Source organism: Nipponia nippon, unplaced genomic scaffold, assembly GCF_047370975.1.
Source record: "Nipponia nippon isolate SJK-2023a ecotype South Korea unplaced genomic scaffold, ASM4737097v1 scaffold_1, whole genome shotgun sequence".
NCBI classification, from domain to species: domain Eukaryota; kingdom Metazoa; phylum Chordata; class Aves; order Pelecaniformes; family Threskiornithidae; genus Nipponia; species Nipponia nippon.
In genome coordinates this window covers 83,872,559-83,896,595 of record NW_028262290.1, presented here as the reverse complement: position 1 = coordinate 83,896,595, position 24,037 = coordinate 83,872,559, and the positions used below count along the sequence as shown (strand labels likewise).

General features: G+C 36.4%; 1 protein-coding gene across 10 annotated transcripts in view; it reads left to right on the top strand.

The window, feature by feature from the left end:
• The window catches only part of CDH18 (cadherin 18), a 565,378-nt gene that overhangs the window by 397,460 nt on the left and 143,881 nt on the right, over nucleotides 1-24,037 (top strand). For 9 of the 10 annotated variants that reach the window (XM_087761202.1, XM_087761183.1, XM_009469019.2 and 6 more), the window contains one exon: nucleotides 21,281-21,575. The exons of the other annotated variant lie outside the window; for it this stretch is intronic. In XM_087761202.1, the coding sequence (XP_087617328.1) occupies nucleotides 21,281-21,575 (295 nt within the window). The remainder of the gene's footprint in view (nucleotides 1-21,280; nucleotides 21,576-24,037) is intronic. 10 annotated transcript variants of the gene reach the window in all.

The window sequence follows — 24,037 nt, the reverse complement described above, 5'->3', positions numbered from 1 at the left end:
ACCACAACAGGCAAATGCTTTTTAAGTCAGACAGATGCAGACTTGTTACCAGTATCTATTCAAATATGGCTGAAGAACACAAAACAAGGGAAATAACAAGCAGAGAAATCTGTATCTCTGCTGTCTTGATTTAGCAGAACATAAGCACTAAAGTGTTGGAGATCTGCAGCCTACTAGATAGTAGGTGTAGCATCTCATGCTAATGAATAACATCTGATATCGTATTAACATATTAAGGAGTTTTATGTGGTTATACTGAGTTTCTGAACAACTGTAGCAAATCATGCTAATGTGTCAATAATCTGAATTTCACAAACTGGCTTCTTGGGTGATATAAATGGCAAATCATTGGATTTGTTCTCTAAATTGTATTTGAAGATCTTGCCACATCTGTAGAGAATCAAGGAGAATTGTATACAGCATAATTGTATGTCGAGGTCTGTGTCCTAGTTGCCGTTTATTTCATGTACCGTCTGAAGAGTTTCTGACAGAAACCAGTTATGAGTTTAGTCTGTGAACCTCTCCCAGAGGAGAGATCATGAATCAGCTTCATATAGTAAGATGTTTTGGGAAGCCTGTGTGGTTATAAGATGACATGTGAAGAACTTGGTTTCCCTCCTGTTAGTCATTGGAAAAATAGCGTATGTGGAGCAAAAGCGTGTGGGAAATACAGAACACAGGTTATAGTAGCAAGAGAAAGTGCAAGTGTTTAAAGAACTTACCCAAGTGGCCACTATTGCAGTGTCTGTACAGGTTAATCTCAGATCAACCAGAGTTCAGGCATAAAATTACTTGTTTGGTCACTCTTCAGGATATTTCATCACTTTTTGAAAGCCTCCTGATTTGAGTTAGCTTTTTGAGTTCTGTCCCTCTTGCAAGAATATACATGTTTTTAGGCTTTTACATTAGTTATATGAGATGTGTCTGAATTTTGAAACAAATTAAAATGCTCACCTATGAGAATAAAATGGATGACTTGTTTTTGATGACTGTGCAGAACACTTTTTGTAATTCCTGTGAAGTTCCCATATCTGCAGATCACTGAGATTTGCCTATGTTTTTTTTTTTCTTGTTGCCTTTCCAGTTGAAACAAAGCAGCTGCAAATCTGAAATCTTAGATGTAGCTCTGAAAAATTAAATTAAACTACAGAAGCTTTGGACTTCATCATAATCAGTATTTCTACTTTCTGTGAATTTTGCAGAACCCTGACTGACCGCAGAAAAGTTCCTGAGCATTGCAGCAATGTTGTATGTTTTTTATTAACATTCAGCTGACGAGCAGAAACTAAATTTGTAATTGACTTTTGTTTGATACGTTTTTATTATGTGGAGGCAGCAGGACCTGGGTGAGGTAAGGCGTAAAAGACTCCGCGTTATTCATCCACTGGGCGTTTCAAACAGTGTAAAGGGACAATTCTCGACCATTCTTCAGAGCAAAGGACACACTGAGAAGCTGTGTGGCTGGATTAATCATGCATGTGAGATGTACAACAAATACAGCTTGATTAATTAATTGATTGATTAATTAACCATCATGTTTGTTGATTACATGAGTTGCAAGTGTCTTGATTTATGGCCTTTAATAGTGAATTTCGTTTCCTGACAAGGAGGGAATTTGAGCACCAAAGACATTTGTTTGTACATATGTATGAACCTCCAGATGAGGGAGAAGAAATGATTCCCAGTTCAACTCAAAATATGAGTGGAAAATAAAATGTGTTGTAGGAGAAGAGTGTTTCTTTTTCTTCTTAAACTAATTAGAAATGTGCAACAAGAACACCAGTGTTATATTTTGTGTGTATTTCACTGTTCCTTTTTATTTTCTCTTGTGTCAAAGATGTCAAGAATATTTTTATGGGTCAGATTCTCACATGATATTTTTTACACTGGATCTGAATATTATTTTCTGTAGAGCTACTTTATTCTGTGTGTTAATGTCTTTAAATTGGGGCTGCTTACTAATTTTTTTTCCTGTTTTGCTTTCACAAATGCTTATCATGTTAAAATAGGTTAAACTGGCTATTAATTTTTTCTTGAAAGGAGGGGAGGGGGTGCTCTGCCTTGAGGAATTGGATAGCGTTCTGAGGGCAGAGTGGCAGCGGGTGGAGACAGCATCTGGAGTCAGGAGGTGGAACAGTGAAGAGCACTGCTGAAGGGTGCTCCCTTCACTGACAACAGTGATTTTTTTTGCCTGCTCCAGGATACTGCTAGATCTCAGTCTCCTGTGAGGAGCAGCGCAAGTGGTGCACTCATATCGCAGGACAGCAAGAAGGATCATGCATGGAACAGTGGTTAAGTCATTAGCTAAAACAGGGAGAAAGGACGAGGCACAAGTATGCACAAGAGAACTTGATGAGATGGGACTGACAGCCAGAGCTGGAAGCATGAGGACTGTGAAGGGAGGGTAAAGCTTCAAATCAGTTTTGGCTTCACCATTTATTTGCTGTTAAATTACCAGTTGCAATTATGAACCAGAGTGAATGATCCTGATTTAAACTACACTGTAACCTCTCTGAAATCTTCAGATTGCCAGAACAGTGGAAAGGAGAATTACTTAAATAAGAGTTGTGCCTTTCTGTCCTGCCTGATCACTGCAAAAGGGAAAGAAGCAGCTTTTGTCATGCTTGGCTTAAGAATAAGAAAAGATGGAACCCCTCTAAATGGGAGGATCCCCAAACATTTGGGAAGGTCTCACCACTCTGTTGGAATGGTGGGCAAGAGATGAAAGGAGACATGCAACAAATAAGTATGGATCCCTATGAGTTCAAAATATGTTCTTTAAATGTTCCTCCATAATTAAGCCTCACCTTTCAGTAAAAGCTTCTGTTGTTTGCAAAAGTGATGAAGTTCTTTTGATGAGCTTGTGTTGTGCATAAAATATGCATGCAGAATACAGCAGAATGTTGCCCTGTTATGTGTGTACATATATTATTAAGAAAGAAGAGTAATTAACACGTGATAAATGCTCTAAATACTAGCATTAGTGGTATGATCACACATCATTTTTTATATTCTTATGGGGGCTACTCCTAAACATAAGTAGCTGTTTTAAGAAACATAAGAACATGGATAGATTTGTTACTTGTCAAACCTTACACCTCTTAAGAAATTTGAGCTAGAACAACCTTTCTTACAAAATGCTTGTTTTTTTGCAGATTTTGTTTGGCTCAAGAAAAATGCATTGTGGTAGTATTTCAGGAGTCGTGCCTGTAAGATAAATGAAGCGTTCCTGATGTACAATGAAATAACGATTCCCTGAAAAAAAAAAAAGACAGTTTTTCAACCCTTCGTACATGCTAACTTTGAATGTTAGAGTCTGATTTATTCATAGAATTTAACTAGTTTACCTATCCTTAATCAAGGCAAGATCACAGATTAGAAGGAGATGATCTATATGTGAAATAGCTAAAATGCTTTTTAAAAAGGCCACAGAATCGTAGGTCAGGAGGAAACCTCAAGAGATCACCCGTTCCATAACCATAGCCTACTATGGCACCAGCTATGATTAAACCTTTCCTAACAGATTTTTGTCTACTCTGTCTCATTTAATCAGTATTCTTTTGCATCACCTCATTCATTCATTCATTCATTCATTCATTCATTTTCTCTCCTGCTCGCATTTTTTTCCTTTTTTTTTTTGGTCTAAGCTCATTGTCCATATGTCAGAGTTAGTGGTATATTAACTACTGAAACTACATGCACAAGTTGGGGATGTTGGAGAGAAAAAACTATAATCCTCACAAACTAAAATGAAGTCATATCCAGAACTAATTAGCTAGAAATGTTCATCTAGCTTAGCATGATTGTTAAGTGCATAGTTATTAAGTGTGCAGGACATCAGAAGATGTCCCAAATGTCCCTGGTGTGGTACGGTCCATACTGGACATTCCAGGGCCCAGCTGATTGTTTTCTGGAGCCCCTGAGCCAATGCAGCTTTTGCAGGGAGAGGTACATCTTCCATGCAGAGGCTCCTTGGAGACTACTAGAAAAAAGGTATTTTGAGTCTTGGGTTAGTAGGTAGTATTTCTGATAATCAAGTGCAGTTACCTCACCAGCTAAGGTATTGAAATATCACCTCTCTCTTCTTCTTCTGCATGAAGCAGGGGAACACAGCCATGAAAATAATTTGTACCTCTACCATGAAGAATAAGTTTTTTATTGTTTAAAGAAGTGAACAACTAAAGGAAGCACTTCAGGTTGGGGAGGAGGAGGAAGTTGTTACATATGATATCTTTACAGATTATTGCAATAACAAGTTGATTTTTTAACAAGCTTTTTTAACAGTGGAACAGAAAAGTTTTTCATTCCCCACTCTTGGCAGTTGGATAATATTAACAAAAATGTTAGTATCATTATTGTTGTCATTGGAGAGGATTGTCCAGAGTAGGAGTGAGAAGAATATTTCTTGTGACCAGACTAGTTTGGCAAAAATCTTCCATTGATTACTGAATATATACTGGAACTGAAATTGAAAGCTAGCTGAAATTCTTTTGTTGGATGTATTCATATACGGTAAGCCATGTTTACTGCTGGTCAGGGTTAGGTATGAAAAATCCATATTCACTAGAAAGAAATTTGCTGGTTATTGTCAGGTAGTGTTTTGTTTCTATGTCATAGGCTTTAATTTTTCCCAAGGATATTTTTAAGACCAAATGAAATTTGAAAAATAATTATTTTAAATGAGGAGAAAAAAATTACGGAACTCACAGAACATAGCATGGGGTATGTGTAATGTAAGAAGTAAAATTACATAGAGAGAGGTAAAGCTATAACATTACTACTGTAAGACACAAATTGAAATAATCTGTAACTAAATGTGCTAATCCCAACGTACTGTGGGCTATGAAACTATTTTCTGGATTTTTATCATAAATTAAATTCTGCTTTCATAAGGTTTGCCTTGTCCTTTGAGACTTTCTCAAGCAAGTATTCCCTTCAAATGTTAATTTTCTGAATAATAGCATGATACTGAAAGCACCACTTCCAGGGAGGAAATAAATAGCATGCAAACTCATGCTTTACTGAATGTCTGTGTCCTTGGTGTCTTTCTGCAAAGCTGTTATCACAGCCATATCACGTGCTTTAAGCTGACTACCGGAAGCTTTCTACTTTGTATTAGAAATACATGTAGAATTGTGAAAATTGCCTTAATTCTCCGTTCAAAAGAAAAGGCAAAATGGGAGTTCAGTATTCTAAAATATTTGTATTTCTAAGCTGTCTTTGCTCAACTTGATCAAGATTGCATGTGTGCCATATATGTAAATAGGTGTGCATCTGCCTTCACAGAATTAAATATGGATATTTTGGTGGGGAGGGGCAGGGCGTGTTTTTAAAGGGAAAATGCATTTGTTGCCTGCCCACGGAGCCTTTGGATGTGTTCAGGAAAGGCCGAAACACAGATGACCCTGAGACAGAGAGCTCCTTAACTTTGAATTATTTACTTTAATGAAAATTCCATGTTGGCTACCTTAATTCTAAAAGCAAACAGTTTTGGGTTTAGTTTTTCCTATTAGAAGATTTCCTGTTTAATCATACAGGAGTGATAAGTGCATAAATTGTTATAATTTTTAATGAATATTTATGTATATATTGCTGTAAATGTACTTTTTTTTTGCCATATGTTTCTATAAACCTCTATTCACTGCCCAGTTTTGCACCCAGTCATCCTCCCAAAATCTCCATCTCATTCAGCAAAAATTTTAAATGCCAGAGGCTGATGTTTAAATTTTCATGCGTCCTTGGCATCACAGTTTATGAGTGCATTCAGTGTGAATGCGGTTGAAGGTGGGCTTTTAGGAATTGTAGTGCATGTGGAGCATACAAACAGATAAGTGTTACAGGCTAGGATGCATAGGAGAATACAGGGTAAAGGAGGGAAAACCAAAAGGAAGTGAAGAGGCGTGATGGCAGTTTTACAATTCAGGTAACCTGAAGGACTTGAGGGGAGAGTTTGATCAGATAGGGATGTGATATCCTGAGCTGAGGAGTGGGACTTCTGCCTTTTTGCAGTAGAAGTTCAATATAACAAACCACGTGCCATTTCTGGGGAAAAAAAAAAAAAAAAAAAGGTAGTTCCACTCTGAAAACTCTGTCTGAACTCTTCACTTGAGAAAACTTCTCCCTTCAATCTCCTGTACCACAGAGTACTCTGCAGCTCAGAATTCAGCTTGGTCAAGAGGTCACTGCTCCCACCCTGACCTTGCTTACGCAGACAGCAGGGCCTGAGCAAGCAGTTAATAAGGTAATAGCCATCTCGTGTTTTGAGAACCATCTTACCCTGCCATTCATGACCTAGTGTGAATTAACACTATGGAGACTTGTACTACTTAGTGCCTAAGTAGTATTTTAATTACTTAATGTCTAAGTAGTATTTTAACTACTTAATGTCTGCAGATGTTGCTGACAGCTGAAGGATTATCATTTGTTAGCTCAATAGGCCTTAATCCTCAGAATAGGACACATTATCTCCTTTTGTTCCTTTTTCATTCAGCTTGAATTTAGTCCCAGGTCTGAAGCGAGAGCAACTCTATTTTTTTAATATCTGTATCCAGATAGGTTGCCATTACATTAATGGTATCCGAGTAGTGTTATTTTGACATGGCAAAACATTGCATACCAGTGTCAACGTGATTGGTTCCCAGAAATGCCAAATACTTCAGAGGCAGTAAACCAATCGTATTCTTGAAAATATAATCAAAGAATGAAATAATATAGTGCTCTTTTCCAGGTCATCTAACTGCAGATATAGGAGATTATTCCGCCACATACACCCCGTTTCCTCCCCCCTTCAGTTCTGAAAAACTGAGGTCTGAAATTACAATTTTCTCCCTTTATGATGTTACCTAGTTTTATTTTAAGATTTATGTCTTATCATGCATTATATATATTTATAAAATATGTTGTATGTGCATTATAAATCAGACATCTTTGAAATTAATGTTTATTACTGAAACAATGACTATTTTCCTTGGTTTTACCTACCAGCATTAATGGCCTGATCCAAAGTCCATTGAAAAGAAAGGAAAAGTATCAATGAAAGTGATAAGCAGCAATTCTGAATCCACTCCAATGAAATAAGTGCTTCTCCCTTATGTAAAGCATTAGGGACTGTGGAATTAGACCACAGGATATTTGTAAGGACAAGTACTTAGTACAATTTTTTTTTTTATGTAAAAAGAGCAACCATTTGATGGTTAAATAAAAATAAACGTATTTAAAATACATTCATTTTTCCCTTTTTCTAATTTTATACATAGGTAGGAAAAATCAGGCATCAACTAATGACAGTTAGAAAATTTAGTTTGAAGCGTATTTCCCATAAATTATGACAAAGATAAAAAGTCACTCTAAAATAAAACGAAACTGGTTCAGTGCTAGTGTTACCAAAGTCTAATGGAAATGATTAGTGCCTGTTCTTCAGAATGTAGATTTTTTTTTCCTACAAGTTAGGTCAACTCAGGAATTTATCCTTCTTATGAAAGACAAAATGCCTCATTGGCATTTACAGAGCAATAGCTTTGATACAATCTTTCTTATTTAACGTCTCACATCAGCATCTGTTGTGATGCCGAATACTTCTGTAGGTTTGCTCCTTAGGCACACACAGGAAATTCTTCACAGTGTGGATCTGTGCCTAAACAAAGATTTTATTTATGGTAACAGAAGCGGTGGGAGGCATTTCCATTTTTCTCCAGAGTTTTCTTGAGCACAGCTGTAATGAATGTGATATTTACTCCATTTCCAACATTTGTCTCAGTTTTCTTTAGTTCTGATGGTACAAAATTGTTAGGGTCGGAAGGAACATACTTCCAGCTCATTGAATAATGTTAAAAATTATCCCTTGAGAAAAAAAAATAGTTGAGCTCTTATCAAAATGAAATTTGTATTTCTGCTGCCTAACCAGCAGTCTGCTTTCTTGCCGTGATGTCTAGCATTAGGGATATACTGCACTAATGAACATAGTAACCTACTAGATTATTCCTTATGTGGAATAAATCTGAATTTAGTAATATGAGTAATATTTACTCCCTTTAGGATGACTCAGTGAAAGCTTGTATTCAGTGGGTGTTTGAAGTACCAAGCTATGTATTTTTATTTTTTCCTGAAAAAGAAGAAATATTTTTGATCTTCCTAGTATTGGTGAAATTAGGCTAGAAAAAAGGCACTGGGAGATCAGAATCAGACCCCTGGATCTTCTGCTAGGCCATATGGGCACTTCCTCTTGGGCTTCTTAAATGTAAAGGAGACGGTCTGCTATGGAAAATGTGTTAATCAATTAACTGTACATCCAAAGGAGACTATAGGTACTCTATATTGACATCTCCTTGTACTGCTAGTAAGAATATCTAGTAGTAGATATATTAATGGTCATTTTAATTAATTCCTGAAATGAACTATTTTTGTATTAATTTCCCTGTAATTTTATACATACTGTTTTAAAGCATCATTTGCGTCTAATTGTTTCTTGGCAGCCAGTAGTTTTAGAGATTGTAATCCTATTCTGTCTGAACATTTTTTGGGAGGAGAGAAGGTGTCAGAGAGTCTCTGGGAAGAAAAATCACTGAAGTGTTCATGATAAATGACATCTGTATTGATATGTCAGCATACACGTAACAAACACTAAGGAGAAGAATATATTGCCTCAAAGTGTGAATAGTTTATTTATGGCATTTAATGTACTTGGAATACTGGTCCTGGAGAAAGGTCAAACTTCAACAGACTTTTTTTCATCATTCACTTCTATCACTTTTTAATAAGTGATAGAAGTGAATGGAACAGCATGTCTGGAATTCCTTACATGTACAGAAAGAGAACATTAGTGTTCCCTATCGGAATTAGATGAAGATGAATATAAGACAGTGCTTAATGAGAAACATAATTTTTGTGTTAAGTGTACATGCAGAATATACTGCTGTTTGTTCTAGTAAATTGAAGAGGCTCTGACGTGCTTTGTTGAAATACTTTCTGTTAAACACCATCAAAGGGTAACTGTGGCAGAAAGTAGTTCTCAACTAGCTTTTTCTTGTGCTAAATTCAAGATAATTCCATGGTTAGGATATGTCTGTCCTGCAGACAAATGAAAACGAGTTTAAGTATCAAACTTATGTGACTTTGCAATGAACAGCAAAGAACATAAATATTTTTCCAGTGAGAAATTTAGAACCTTGAGGAGGTGGTTTTATTTAATTTTTAAAGAACCATATATCTAAAGTTACATAAGATAAATTCTTGAGCACACTTTCCATGTTTTTTAACATGGGAGAATTTTAATGTAAAAATTGTTCCTCAGAAATATTAGAATATCAAATGTTAGACAATTTTATATCACAATTTCATCTGCAGATACCTGATTCATGGACATAGATTCTTCTGAATATCTCGTTATACAAAAACATACCATAGCTGCTTTTAGAAACAGACATTTCATGGATTCAACACAGGAACAAATAAGCATACTTGGAATCTCAGTGTGGGTTTCTGGAAATTTGAGGGCTTGGTCTTTGGTTGCTATTTCAAAAATCTAACATCATTTCTTTTCCTCATTATTAGAATGTGTGTTGTCAGTCACAATGAAGAATGGTTGTTGTCCATGAAAGGATGGAAATGCTCTGTAGTGTGCTGAAAAGATATCATGCAGGACTTGCAATTACGTTGTCAGGTAGAAAAAGTAGCAAAAGATTACATGTTACACAAGGCCTCTATAGGAATGCTGTTAACTCATAACACCAGTCAGTCATAAATTGTGATATAAAATTGGTTTTTAAACATCTTCAAAACGTGTTTTACTTGTCCAGAAGTTGTACTGAACTGTAAATAATGAGGGGTTTACTCTGTCTTACTATCAAAGCCTTACAGTGCTGGCAGTACAGATATTTATGGACAGATGGGGTCATGATGACTTTAGGAAGAATACAGAAGCAGTAGCATGCTACCCCTTTGAAAAAACTGTGCTCATTGGTAAGAATTACCTGATTAAAAAACCTTGAGATCAGAAACTGTACTACTTGATAAAACATGTGTTAAGTATGGAAATACAAAAAAGGATTCTTGAAATCCCCCAGTTTACATCCATGGGAGATCCAGAAAGCTTTTGTAACAATTCATAAAAAGCATGCTAAAGTTAAGGACAGTTGTTCACATTCCCTTTCACTGGGGTTGATATGTTCCCATTTCTTTATTTCTACTTGTAAAAGCATAGTCATCACTGTAACAGTCGTGACCACTTTGTCACTTTTTTATTGCAGTCATTACACAGCTTACATCTGTGGAGGAGGTTAGTGATAAGTTTCTGCTGTGAACATGGATCTTCTGACATACCCAACAAAGATGTCGAAAGTAGCATAGTTGGCATTCTCCATTGTCAATGGATTTTGAGGCACTAGTGACCTTTTAGAGAAATTTGTGGAAACATTTCCTCATCATGATGATGCGGGGCTCTTTTCCGGTGTCATGTAATACTTTTTGCTTCTAGCAAACAGCAAGAGTACTCATATTATAGGAAGAAGAAAAGTGTCTGTAGTAGGCAAAAAATCATATTCTCTTCTAAAAGGGAGATACAGAAGAAGAGTGATCACTTGTGAGATGTGTAATGGAAACTCTATATAGAAGCAATTTTTTTACAAATCTAAATTTCACCCAACAAGAAGGCAAGCTGTAGGCCACGTAAAAGAGGTGAAATGGCATTCCAGATGAAAAATCAAAAACATGCCTTGAAATATTAAATACTGTAGAAGCAGTGAATCAATACCCCAGTGAATCAATATTCTGATAGTCAATATTGTCATACCACTTTCTAATATTTAAAAAGTACATAACAAAGAACTCGTAACAAATAAAATAACAAAAACCCCCTCAATAATGAAAACATGCATCTGTTTTACCTGGAAAAATGCATTAACATGAGTTGATAAGGAGCTCACAAAAATACAGAGATGAAATCTTTTTGAAACAATAATCCCTGCAGTAATGCGTGGTAGTGCGTCCTTGTCAGTTTCTTCACAATGAAACAACTTTTTCACCTGAAATAGAAGCCATTGGACAGTAGCTAACCTGTTTTCTTTCCACAGTCTTATAAACTTCTCAGGAAATTAGCTTCAAAGACATCAAAACCAAAAATGTGTGAGATTTTTGGAAGGATGGGATAAAAGGAAGCTGGTATATTAATTATCTCTCCTTGAACTTTTCCACATAATATTTTTTTCCTAATCAAACTCTGTAATTGAGTAAGTAATCGAGTCCCTGACATAAAATTTTCTCTTCTTAATTTAACATGGCTCACAAATACTACATCAGAAAATCACACATTTATTTTTATCTTCACAATATTATTTAGGAAGAGCAAAGGAGAAAGAAGTAATTTAGAATATCACATGGGTACACTGCAGAGTTGTTTTTCCAGAACTTAAAAATGAATACGCTCTCTTAAGATCTTTCATAGAGTAAACAGTATTTTCTGTAGCACTATCAGATAAACAAGCAAACAAAAAAATAAATCATACTTTCCATAAGAGTTTGAGTACTATTACACTTACAGCTCTGTGCTCTGGTGAGCTATTTCTATCACTCCTGTTAATATCAGGAGAAGCTATATACGTGGAGATCCCACGTAATGTGGAATTAATTCATCAGGGTTTTAGAGAACTAATAGTTCATTCTCGTTTGGAAAAATCTGAAATCATCCTTAGGTTGGCATTCCTGTTCAGTAAGGGCAGATAGGTATTTTCTTTTTGGAAGACCCTGTCACAATGGATGTGTTCCCTTTTCTCCCTCTGTATTGCAAACGGAAAGGAAAAGCGGAGTTTGATTCTCTCTTTGTGCATATTAGAAAAAAAAAACAAACAAAAAAAAACCTGCAATAAGAGTAGATTGACTGAGCAAGCACCAGAAATGAAAGTCAACAGCATCTGTAGAAAGTCTGCAGAAACAGTGTGTAGGAACAGAAACTGTGTTTTTACTCCATCGTTGTCTCAAATGTGCAATGTTTGCCAGTGAAGAATAGCTTTTCACTGCTTCAGTGAAGTTCCAGGCCCCAAACTCTTGCATCTCTTGGTGTTTTCAGAGAGTATATGCGCTTACCATTTTTCTGACCTTGACCTTTTCAATGTACTAAGCCAACATTCTTTCATATGAAAGCGGGCTTATTTCTCCAGATAATGCAAGTTATGATATCGGTACCTAGGACTACTTTTTGCATCTTTGAGGTTTAATGTATCTGTGACTATGTAGCTGAACAGTAAGGCATTTACAAACGTAGTAGTGCTTCAGTGATCTAGAAGTTTGCAAGGTCTGTGCCAGAGAGTAGTACTGTGAACTGAAGCACTTTTATTGTATGCTTGTGCCTATTTATAGGAAAGGCAAGATTTTTAGAAAAGTACTTTATATTGGCATAACACCTCCTTATTGTAATTTAGTAACAGCACAAACAAACAAAACATGCTTCTTCCAAGGGTGATATAATGTGGCCAGGGCTTCTTCGAGTAACAGTGCCTCATCAAGGCATTTGGATTCAAACTTAGTCAAATTTGTGGTCAGGATCTACATGGATCTAGGAATCTAAGTTACTGCCAGAATTACAGATTTATTGATTGTTAAGTGAGTTTTTGGTGACAGTGATTGTGAGGAGATGCTGAAAACTGAAAACCACTCAATTTTATAAATTTGTCTAGAGAGCATGAAATAGTTTTCTGCATGGATTAGTGACATACGACATCAGAGGGGAGAAAGGAGTCATGTATTGCCAGAGCAGAATGCTATGAAGTAATATAACATCGACCCATGCATTAATTACTTGTTCATACCCACTGAAGCCAGACTTTTTGGCTACCATACAAACAAACCAAGCAGAAATCTGGCCTAAATCTTGAGAATTATTTGGCTGAATGTAACAATGAAGCATTCATTTAAAGTCTAACTTTCATCTCTCATGGTTTAATTTACTTTGGTTTTCCTTTTTTTTTTTCCCTATTGATGATGTTTTTCTGATGGCCTGGAAAAGGGGAGTTTCTGAATGTTCTTCAATTCTATAGCCCTCCAGGAATAATTTTTTTATGGCTTCAGGAATCCATCCCCTCCCACTTTCTCTGGGAATTGCAGAGTTCAGCATTGTCTAATGATATCACAACTGGATAGACCAGAGTCCAATTTGGGGCTTTTAAAATCTGAATTGTTTTCTTATTTCTGGATAAATTTGGTAGTTCAAGTCTGTGAAACTCAGATTACTCCTCTTTGAAACAGAGATAATGATACTTGCTCTTTAAGGAGACTGAGAGATCTGAACCAATAGAATTTCTGTAACTAAGACCTTTTATGATTTTCCTTATTTAGTCAGAAGTAAAGGTGATACGATATGAGAGAGTCAAGCACTTATCTTACACTATCTTGGGGCCATTCTGCATAAGTATTACTGCAGATGAGCATTTCATGGGTTAAAGGCAGTGTGCTTCCACTGTGAAATAACTCTCCTGGCTATAGAGCAGTATTGGGGAACGAGGAGTCTTGTTTTGTTTTCTGTTTAAAAATCATCTTTTTTCAACTAAGACACAAACAAAAAGACCAGCTTAATTTTAGCATGTTTTAGAGTAATGGTTCAATAAGCTGTAGTCACTTAGCCCTGGGATCTGCAAACAAGTATATTTACATAATTATACTTTTAGAAGACTGGTTAGCATGTTCTGCAACAGGATGCCTGTCCAGTTCTTTAAAACCTGTAAAACAAATATGCTGTGTAAACCCTAGTTTCTTGAAAAAAGAATGGTTTCTATGCCCATCATAGCATTAGCCCAAGTAAAAGATGTCTGAAATGAAAGCTTACTGCTGTGAAGAGAGTTCAGATGAAAACTTCAGCAGAGTGGAAGTATTTTTCTGCTGTATTGATTTAGACACATAGTACAATGAAAGTACAATTTTGGATTCTGTTTTTCTTAAAAATATATAGTGTTCTTTGAAAACAAAACAACAGTTTTATACATAAACGTTTATTGTGTTGTTTTAGGATTCCATTTTCTATTTTTCTTGTCATTCACTGGAGTCCTCCTTTTGTACAGAGAGAAAATAGAAGCTAATGTTGACCACTTGTGTCAGCTTTAGTACACCTGATGTTATTTCAGATGTGATTGCTTATGCACCTACATACTTCTGCCATTACCCAGTCTCCCCAAAAGCAGCGGCAAAGGAGCCGAGTTCAGATAAGCGCATCTTGCAAGAACAGATGTTTGTATGCTGTAGTGTTATACTGTGAAGTTAATACTGTTTCAGTTGTGTTTTTCCTGGATGATTGCAATCCAATTATTTTTTTTCTATCTCAGAAAACCCATTCAGCAGATGGGGGCAATTGCAATTCTGTATTTTCTTCCTCTGTTTGACAAGGGTGTGGAATAGCTTCTTCTCGATTTGTGGACATTGCTATGGATAATACGGTTATCTCCTGGGCTAATGATTCCCTCTGAGAATTCCATCAAAAGGTGTGACATTGCCCAGAGCAATATATTTCATTAAAACATATTTTATAGCTCAGACCAAAGGAAGCAAGTCTGCAGCAAATCTGAGGATGCTTTTACTGCATAGGCACAATGAACATTTCAGTAGTATCAGCTAGACTCTGATTTTGCAGTGTGCACCATTCAGAATAATTTTATATGTGGTTTTTACTACTACTAAGTTATTGTATCATTTCTTTTAAATTACATGTTGTGTCTACATAAACATCAAAGGAAGTCAACATGATTTCAGTTCTTATTAGAGGGAAAATTAAAATATTTTTTACTCAGTGTTTTAGTGTTGTACCATTAATTCTTTGTATGTATCTACATTTTGGTGGTTTTAGTGAAGCGCTAAACAGTTGTGCATAACAAAAGTAAAGTAACATCAGTACATTGTTTTTTAATGTATTCTCCTATGCTTTGCTAAAGCTCATAGCTCATATTGTTTGGGAATAATTTTGTCATTCCTCTAGGTTGGGCACTCATCGGTAGACTGTGCTGTGGCAATGTTGTGCTGGGGCCCTCTAGTTGTCTGGTTAAACTGATTGGCAATGACAACAGAATTGAGAAGGGGAGGTTCTGCTGATCTCCTTGAAAGAACGTGCTGCTTACCGAACAGAAGACAATACTTTATTCAAAAGACATAATGGTAGTGTCGCTAGCAGAACTTAAGTTTTGCTTTTGGAATTCTGTGCATATTATTTTTATTGTTTATTATTTTTCAACAATATGTTTTAAGTTAATTCTCTGCAGTTATTTCAAAATAATTTAAGTTTATATGTGCATAACTACTTCTACTCTGATTAAATTCATTAGGTTAGTGCAACAGTTCTTGAATTTTTAAAGTCAGCCTGAGATTTGAATTTAGCACATGTATGGAAATCTCTTGATAATTTTTTTTTTTCAACGAACAGCACATATCTTATATCCAGATCCAAGAATTTATTGGTAGTCCAATTAAAATACTGTAAAAGTCATTACTAGTCCACTATAAATGCCACCCACACCCACACAACACATCAAGAATCCAAGTTGTTAAATTAAAGCAAAGAGGGGGAAGCAGTTGTGCAATTAAATCACTAATAGACAAGTCTTCTATTTTACAACTGCCCCTCTTATCCAGGCTTCTTTCTCGTTCTTCTGGTCATGCATGGTTTCCTGGTCGCGGCTTGTCTTCCTTAGGCAAGCGCAGGGGAGTGTGGTGGTCACGGTGAGTTGTTAGCATCCCACATTCCCAGCAAGAGCAGAATGCTTGCTTCCTCCGCAAGTTTTTGATTAGTTTTATAGTACTTATTGGCATTCTTTCCCATTGGTCCCTGCTTCTGTGCTGTCCGGTAATTTCTGCCCATTTGTGGTCATTTGCTTGACAAGTATGTATGCTTAAATGCTTGGATGTATGATGTGGCTAAGCATTAGCTAAAACAATTAAGTAAAAGATGTATGAAGATGAAGGGTAGTGAATAAGGCCAGTAGCTAAGCAGTAGCCACCTGGCCATTTGGTTTTGCGATTAGGCTTTAGCCACTTGATCACTTTGCAGTTACTAGCAGAAACAATACTGTATTAGCTGGGCAATAAGCCTATAATCTGTGCATTCATTTTACAGCAGTTAATATGCTTGTGCATGAAATTATAAGTGTTTAAAGAATTGTAGTATCAAAATTGATATAAGAATATAAAGAAAACTCATTAACTGAAATGTTTGGTATACTTCTTCAAATCATGCCTTTGGAAAATGTAGCCCTTCTACAGTTTATGCAGGAATACTAAAAGAAAGTTAAGCATTTAAATGGACTGATGGAAGAAAAATGTTTAAGTCTTAGCAAAACAAGGACACCTTGGTTGCTATTCTGCAATATCAGTCATACACTGCTGATAAAGGCTAGTTAAAGATTGAGGAACCATCATAAATCATCCTGAATCCAACCTGTTATTAAATATGTCAAGAAGTGGAGCCCACTGGGTTGATAAAGGTGACATTCCAGATATGCTCTTCAGCTATTATTTTCAGTTTCTTCTTTCCCTAAAAATTCAGAGAAATAAAGACAGGAATAATACCCAATGGGATGAAAATTAAATACTTTCTGGCAGCTTCTGGTTGTGGACAGAGTCAGAATATTTAATAAATATGTTCTTTTTAGGAACATAAACAAATCAGCAGTGATAAATAATGTTTTCAGAAGCCAACCCATCACTTAGGATAGAAACCACATTTCCACAAGGAGTTCAGAAGCCTGCACTGGCTGGGTTTGGGTATAGGAGAGGTTGCTGTCAGGGAGCAGCAGAGTGAGGCAGCTTCCTGGGGCTGGGGCACTGGGGGCTCCCCCAGGTGGGTCATGGAAGGGCCAGCCAGGAGCAGGGCAGCCAGGGGCCACCGGCACAGCCCCAGCCCCAGGCATCAAGTACCTCCCTGGGCATGGGGCCAGGCCGAGGCCTGTCTGGGATGTGGTCCCGCAGGTGGGCCCAGCTCAGGGGTGCCCATGGCTGGGCAAGGGCAGGGCTGTGGGGAGCTGGAGACTGGCCCCGCTGTGGGAGGGACTGGTGGCCCTGGGGGGCTGCAATGAGTTCCTGAGCTGTGAGCAGGGTGGGGGGAGCCCTGGGAGGCTAGGAAAGGCTAAGTGGTGAGTGCAAGCTGTATTAGTCTCTAGTGGTTAACTAAGCAAACTATTGGTCTGCAAAGTAATTTTTAAAATAGGGTTTGGGATCTAAGGTGAGGTTGCTTAGGGAGGAAACTTGAAACAATTTAAGAAGGAAAAAAAAAGCTTAAGTGACAGTTAAAAAGTTAATAATAAGAGGTGGACTGTCATACAGACTAAGACCTACTGAAAGACGTTTTCAGTAATGTTTTCATAGTCATAGTTAAAACCTCTGATACAGAAATCAGAGTGCCGTGTTCTAATGTTTGGAATATTTCCCTTGTATTTCTTTTCAATGCTCATTACTCATCTCAACATTATGAGTAATCATGTTTCAGTTTGCAATGCGTTTGTATTTCTTTTTAAATTAAGAGTCTCCCGCAACGTTCCAACTTTCTGTCTCTGACTGGCACAGCAGGGGAAAAAATAACACCACATTTTGTGTTTATCTGAGCTATTTATTCACATTACTACAGTGCGTGAGTGTCTCATCCTGTAGTGTATACATGTTCTTGCAGTAGTCATTGGCAGAGGTGGTGGCATTTCATTGAAATGAAATGTCCACACCTTTTCTAGGGATCTGGATTGAGATGACTTCTCCAGGTCACACAAGTTAGGTCTGAACTGGTGAACAGACCATGGGTTGGATTGAGTCTGTGCTGCTTAGCGGCATCCCCCTCCCTGTCAAATTAATCTGAAATAGAAATAGTTACAGCCGTCCCAGGTGGAGAGAGAGTCCACTATTGTCCAGCTAGATTTTGCTCCCTTGCTGTCATTTATAAATCATTATAGACATAGCTGCAGAAATACAGTCTCCCAAACCATGTATTTGTAACCTAAGTGGTGAATTGCATTTATTCTATTTAGAAATGCTTTTGTGGAGTAAACTACGTGTTGTGGAGATGATTTCGTCATACACAGGGAAAAGAAAGAAGTGCGCCATGCTCAGGGACATGAATCTCTCATTAATCTGGTAGGCATTTTCTTAAGCAGGGATTCCCAGGGGCTCTCTTCAGCACAACACATATTGCAAAAAAGTGTTTTGAGAGCAGCCTTGATATTTTTCTACTTGGGCCAAATTGTACTGAGATGGAAGTATTAAAGAAGACAGTTATTTAATCTTTACTTTACAGAAAAACTGAAATACAAACCAACTGACAAAGCAAAGGACCTTTTGTTATGCAGTAGAAGTGCTGTGCAAAATCCTCCTATGTGAGTTTAAAATTCAGCATTAGAAATTAAAAGGCGTAAATCAAAGTGTGATATTTCAAACAATATAAGAAATACCAGGAAGTTGGGAAGCAGGAACTTCTCTTAGCTTTCTGTTGTTTTCAGTTGTTGCCTTACAACTGCAATGTAAAAGACCCTCTTGCAAATTGAAGGCTTTCAGTGTTTATTAATACCCAGATAATTTTCTTCTAATGACCTTCCTGCCTGCATTTTTCAATTTAAGTTGGTTGGGTAGCATGGTGTTTAGCAGGAATAATATATAATTGGTTGGCCATGCAATCAGCTGAGAATTTTTTGTGTTTCTTAACTTTTATTACTCGTTAGATGTAAAAGCCCTCTGACTCAAAATGTACCTGGATTTTCTTCACTGATCACAAGTACAAATAGTTGTTTCTTCACAACAGAAAATGTCTAATGTTATTAATTTTTCCAAATGTTCCATGCATTTCATGCTATCACAGTGAATCTCTGAATGTGCCTTTCTGCAGCACAGTATCGGAACGCCATGTCTATGTTGATATTTGGGTTTTTTGAAGAAAGCTTATTTCTTAAATTCTACAGCAGTTCCTTATTCTGTTGATTTCTTACCTACCTATGTAACCGATTTCTTAACTGGTTCATAATTTCATAATTCCAGTTATGAATACAGTGAGTTTTGCTGGGAACTCTGTGTGGTATACCTGAATATGCTTTTACATATACGCATGCAGAGTTAAGAGGAGAGAATGAGGATGGAGATTCTTCTGATCTTTTTCAGTTTGGGTTAGTTTTGAGTTCCTTATAGCTTCACCAACTCAGCAAATTTGTCATTTTCCTGGGCATATAAATTTTCTCCTGGGTTTCTTGGGCTTTTTTTTCTCATAAATTAGAGATAATCTTTCTGAGGCAAATGTTAACATTTGCAAACACTAACACATAGGAATCATTTTATCAAAAAAGGAACCTGCAGCAAGAGAAAAACAATTCTGATTGTTTCTGAAAAATTAGAATACCAGCAAGCCAGGGTTAGAATACCAGAATGCCTACTGTTCTTGGTTTTAGGATTAAATCACTTCCGAGAACATTTTGACTTTCTAAGAAGTTTGGATCCCTGGCATTTTGCATTGAGTGAATTATTCCTTTGTTAATAGAATAGAGTATTATTCTGAGTAGAAGAAGAGATGTAACCAGAATTTTACCCATCGCTTCTCTAAATAAAGGTATAAGACTATCTTGCTGTCCTATAAAGGCAAAGCCAAGCAAACAGATCCTTTCTCTGCTTCTTTCTTTCTTTCTTTCACTGTCCACAGTGGTGACCCAGTTTTGTTTTGGTTATTCAGTCAGATCTTCTTGTGGCTCAGATAAATATATGGTGCATTGACTGAAGTTATGCTGAAGTTTATATGAGCTGACAATCTTAATTTTGTTAGACTTCACCTTCCCAACCCCCCCTACAGAACAAGATATAAATTATGTGCGACACCATAATTTCATAGATTCAATACACGAGATTAAAAACATCATCAAACCTCATATGTTTACTCCTTTTGAAAATAGCAAGCTAGATAATTTTAAAGGCAAGACAAAGACCTGGCAAAAAAGGTACAAGAAGAGTGAGAAAATAGCAGCACTTCTGTATCTTATGGTTTAAGTCAGAAAAAAGATTATTTGTACCTCCAAAAGGTTTATTTTTTGTCTATCCAACCCTAAATGATTTCTGAACTGAGAATGGAAAGGAGTCTGGAAACTGACACCTTATGTTCCATTAATTAAAAATAATATCTGGCATTCTGCTTCTGCTTTGCTCAGATTCTGTATAGAAACTTAGTAATGCCACATTGCAGATATTAAGAGATATTCAGGGCAGTGGGATAAGAATAAGAATGAGTGAGTTCTTGAAATTAGAAAGTTTCTCTTCTGATTTAACATCACAATATAACTGCACAATACCTGAGGCTGTTCATTTCTGCATTATCACTTTGTTCTCATTGTGCACCTCAATAAATACATTCAGCTCTCAAAGTCGTTTTAAAGGAAAAAAAACACAAAGCCTCTCAAGCTGTCAAAAAATCACCCCTCCTTCTCAGAGAACACATGTTCATTTTTAATCTAAACAGGCAATTCTTTAAAGTCAAGTTAGAAGCACTGAGACTTAATGGGTAGCTGTTTCATGTGATCTCTTAATACACCAGGGTCCTTAGTGACCTTTCTCCCCCCGCAGTAAATTTAAGCTTTATTCTACTCAAGGAGGGCTATAATATACTTAACGTATATTTTATAGCACAAAGTGTGCATTAGGAACAATGAAAATGCTGGAAGTATCAGTCAAAGTTCATTACTTCATGATAAATAATTTAAATACAAGCAAATTAGGTGACTTTCTAAGTAAAAACAAACAAAAAAATCCCAGAGAAAATGGCTGTGGTTTTTTGAGGGATAGAGTAATCCTGGACAGACATCTGTCACTGCCACACTACGCAGTTTCCTTTTGCGGTAAATGATGCTGTCCTTGGGGCCACATAGGTGGTGGTGGGACTGAACTACGATCATTGAAGCAAACAATCCTCAGTGTGACTGCTTCAGGCTTAGTGCTTAAGGCAGAGTTTCTAGCAATGAGTGCTGTAAGATAAATACTAGAAGGACTAAAACCAAACCAAAATAAAATAAAAAACACCCCAGTTACTAGAATATTCTTGACTTAGGGAAGTTTTCTAGAATAGATGTAGAACCCAAGAAATCCCAGGTTAAAAAATTAACTATGCTGGGTGGAAATGATCCTGAACAAAATGATCGACTTGCCAGAAGTAGCACATGAGGAATTACAGCAAGAGGTGAGAAGGTTAAAAACTAAATAGAATGGTGCTAACAGTAGTATTATAGTTTTTATATCTTATGTGCAATAACCTTTTATGAAATTTAATATGTCATTTTATATGATTTTATGTGTATATATTCTACAGCTGCACTCCAATTCTGACAAAGGTGATGGATCAGTCAAATACATTCTTACTGGAGAAGGGGCGGGGACTATATTTATTATTGATGACACGACTGGAGACATCCATTCAACCAAAAGCCTAGATCGAGAGCAGAAGACACACTATGTGCTTCATGCCCAAGCTATTGATAGACGGACAAACAAGCCGCTTGAGCCTGAATCTGAATTTATTATCAAAGTGCAGGATATCAACGACAATGCACCAAAATTTACAGATGGACCATACATTGTTACTGTGCCAGAGATGTCTGAAATGGGTAAGGAAAACAAATTGTTCTATTCAACAATCTTTTAACAAGTGAAAATGCCACATACTGTTTGACAAAGTTATGACACATTATTGTATCATTGATTGTATGTAAAAGATATTACAGTTGAGATGATAAGAAGACATCAAATGCAACCTTGTGTGTTACTTGGGACATCCATATTAAGAACACAGGACACACACACGCATGCTGACTGTAGAGGAGAGTCACTCTTATTCTTGAATGCTTTAACAGACATTCCTGGGCAAATGGTACTTTGCACTCTAGAAACAAGATGTATTCATATATCCTCATTTAACTACACACTTTATGGCATTCTCTTATGTCTACATGAGTAGTCTATGCAATTCACAGAATTAAACAAATACAAAGGAACAGTAGTTTTCTAGATTATTGTAGACCACGGTGTCATCTGTTTATTTACCTTTATTAAGTTTCTTATAAAGTGAACTGAAGTTCCAAAAAGTACTGATCTTTGGTTTTCGCTGTTAGGAATGTAGTTCAGATATTCTTTGAGGTGCTACATTATGCAATAAGCTTTCTTTATTGCTTCTCTGGTGTTGAAATTAGTTTATAACTTTCCTCTAATACCACAACATCAAAGCTACATAACTAGTCTAGGATAGACAGATGGAAATATGACTTATGCTAGATATTTTTTAAGAAAGCTTAACTGTCATGACTGGTCTTTGTGAAATATGTCTGTTGTCTTTTATTATTGAATGGACAGGTAGTTACGTCATGAACACACACTTCTCCCTTTACCCCCCAAACCCCTATACACCCCATCTAAGAAACAGCCTTCAAGTCCAAGATGTGTCTAACTTTCCCAAGTGAAAAGTAGATAATTTGTTCTTCTCTCCTTGCTGTTTGTCTAATAAGCAGGTGATAGACTTCAACTTCTGCAGACTAGAATTTTAAAAATTTAAAGGGAAAAATATTAAAATACACATAGTTAGTCAACTGTCATAACAATATTGATCATACATATAAGAACGAATGAATATTGTCATTGAATCTTAATGGCTTGTCATAATTTGATCACTTTGAATGGTAATGATAGCTCATATGAATAGATAAGAAAACAACAGAAGTGTTTTGTTCCATACTTGAACACATACCTATAACAGGACATGTTTTTAATGTAGAATTCCCTGTTTTAACTAGCTAAGCATACTATCACAAATATCATTCCCACAAGAAGTTTATGGAAGTACAGAAGAATGGTATTTCTGTGAGTAATGTCATAACACCAGGACTATTTAAGCAATGCACCTTTGCGGGAGGTACTACAGTGAGGGGATAGAGCTTCCAGCAAGAATATTGTGGGCCTGTATGAAACCTCTTCAGTTGTCTTTGATAATTCACTGTGGCAGAAAGCTTTACTGTTAGAGTTGCAGTTCATTTCAGTAACATCTAAGCTCTTATCTCAGTTGTCACACAGACTGTTTTGATGTGAAATGCATTTCCTTTATCGACTGTCTCCAAAAAATGCATAACTCTGTCTTCCTCTTTCTTCAGTTTCCTTTGTCTTTAATGGGGACCATTTTAATTAATTGATTGTTTTTTCCCCTGTAGAAGCCTTTTGTTTTCTGCATAGGAAGAAAGACAGTGGAAAGGAAATCAATATTATCATCAAAGTCAAAAGCAGCTGATATAATTATTTTTCATTTGTTCACTCTATAAAAGTTCTCTTTTTCTTTTCATGCTCTCAAAATGTAGTGTTCTTACATGGATGTTAGTCATAATTCTGTAGTAGTCTGAATCTTGGTATTACTGTACAACTACGTTATACAAGTTACTGTTTTCCAAGAACAATTCAAATAGTCTGGGATGGCATTTTGGGTTATAAAACAGAATGGATTATGGTAAACCAAGGAAGTTTTAGTGATAAAATAAAGCATTAATGCATATGTTTTACAAATGAAATACTTTACTGGTTGTACCTGAGGTAAATCATTAAAATATCCTTTCCACAAAGCTTTCCTGTTGTGTGAATAAAACTGAATTTTCATATTGCACCATACAGGCAATCTGCTGTAGGCATACATTATATTTTCATTGCAAATTTATGATCACTATTTTCTTTTTCCCTTATTGATTTGTTTGTGTTTGTGGCATACTGAAAGCATTTTATTGTCTGCAGTCTCAGGAAGAGTAATTCTATTATTGCTTCCACAGGATACATTCTTTCTGTCAAATAATGGAGATCCCTATGCCATTTTTATTAGCTCTGTAATTAGCATGTTTTTTGACAATTAGCTGTAGAGTCTATACAAATCTGTACTTCTTGTTGTTATTTTATGAATTCCTAATGATGCTTCACTACTTTAAGAATTTCTTCCACTTTTTTGCATGGTCATTTAAAGAACTTTTAATGTTACTGTCTCTCTATAACAGCCCTCATGCTGAGTGACAGGTGGTATTTTTGAACTCTGTTATGCTGTTTA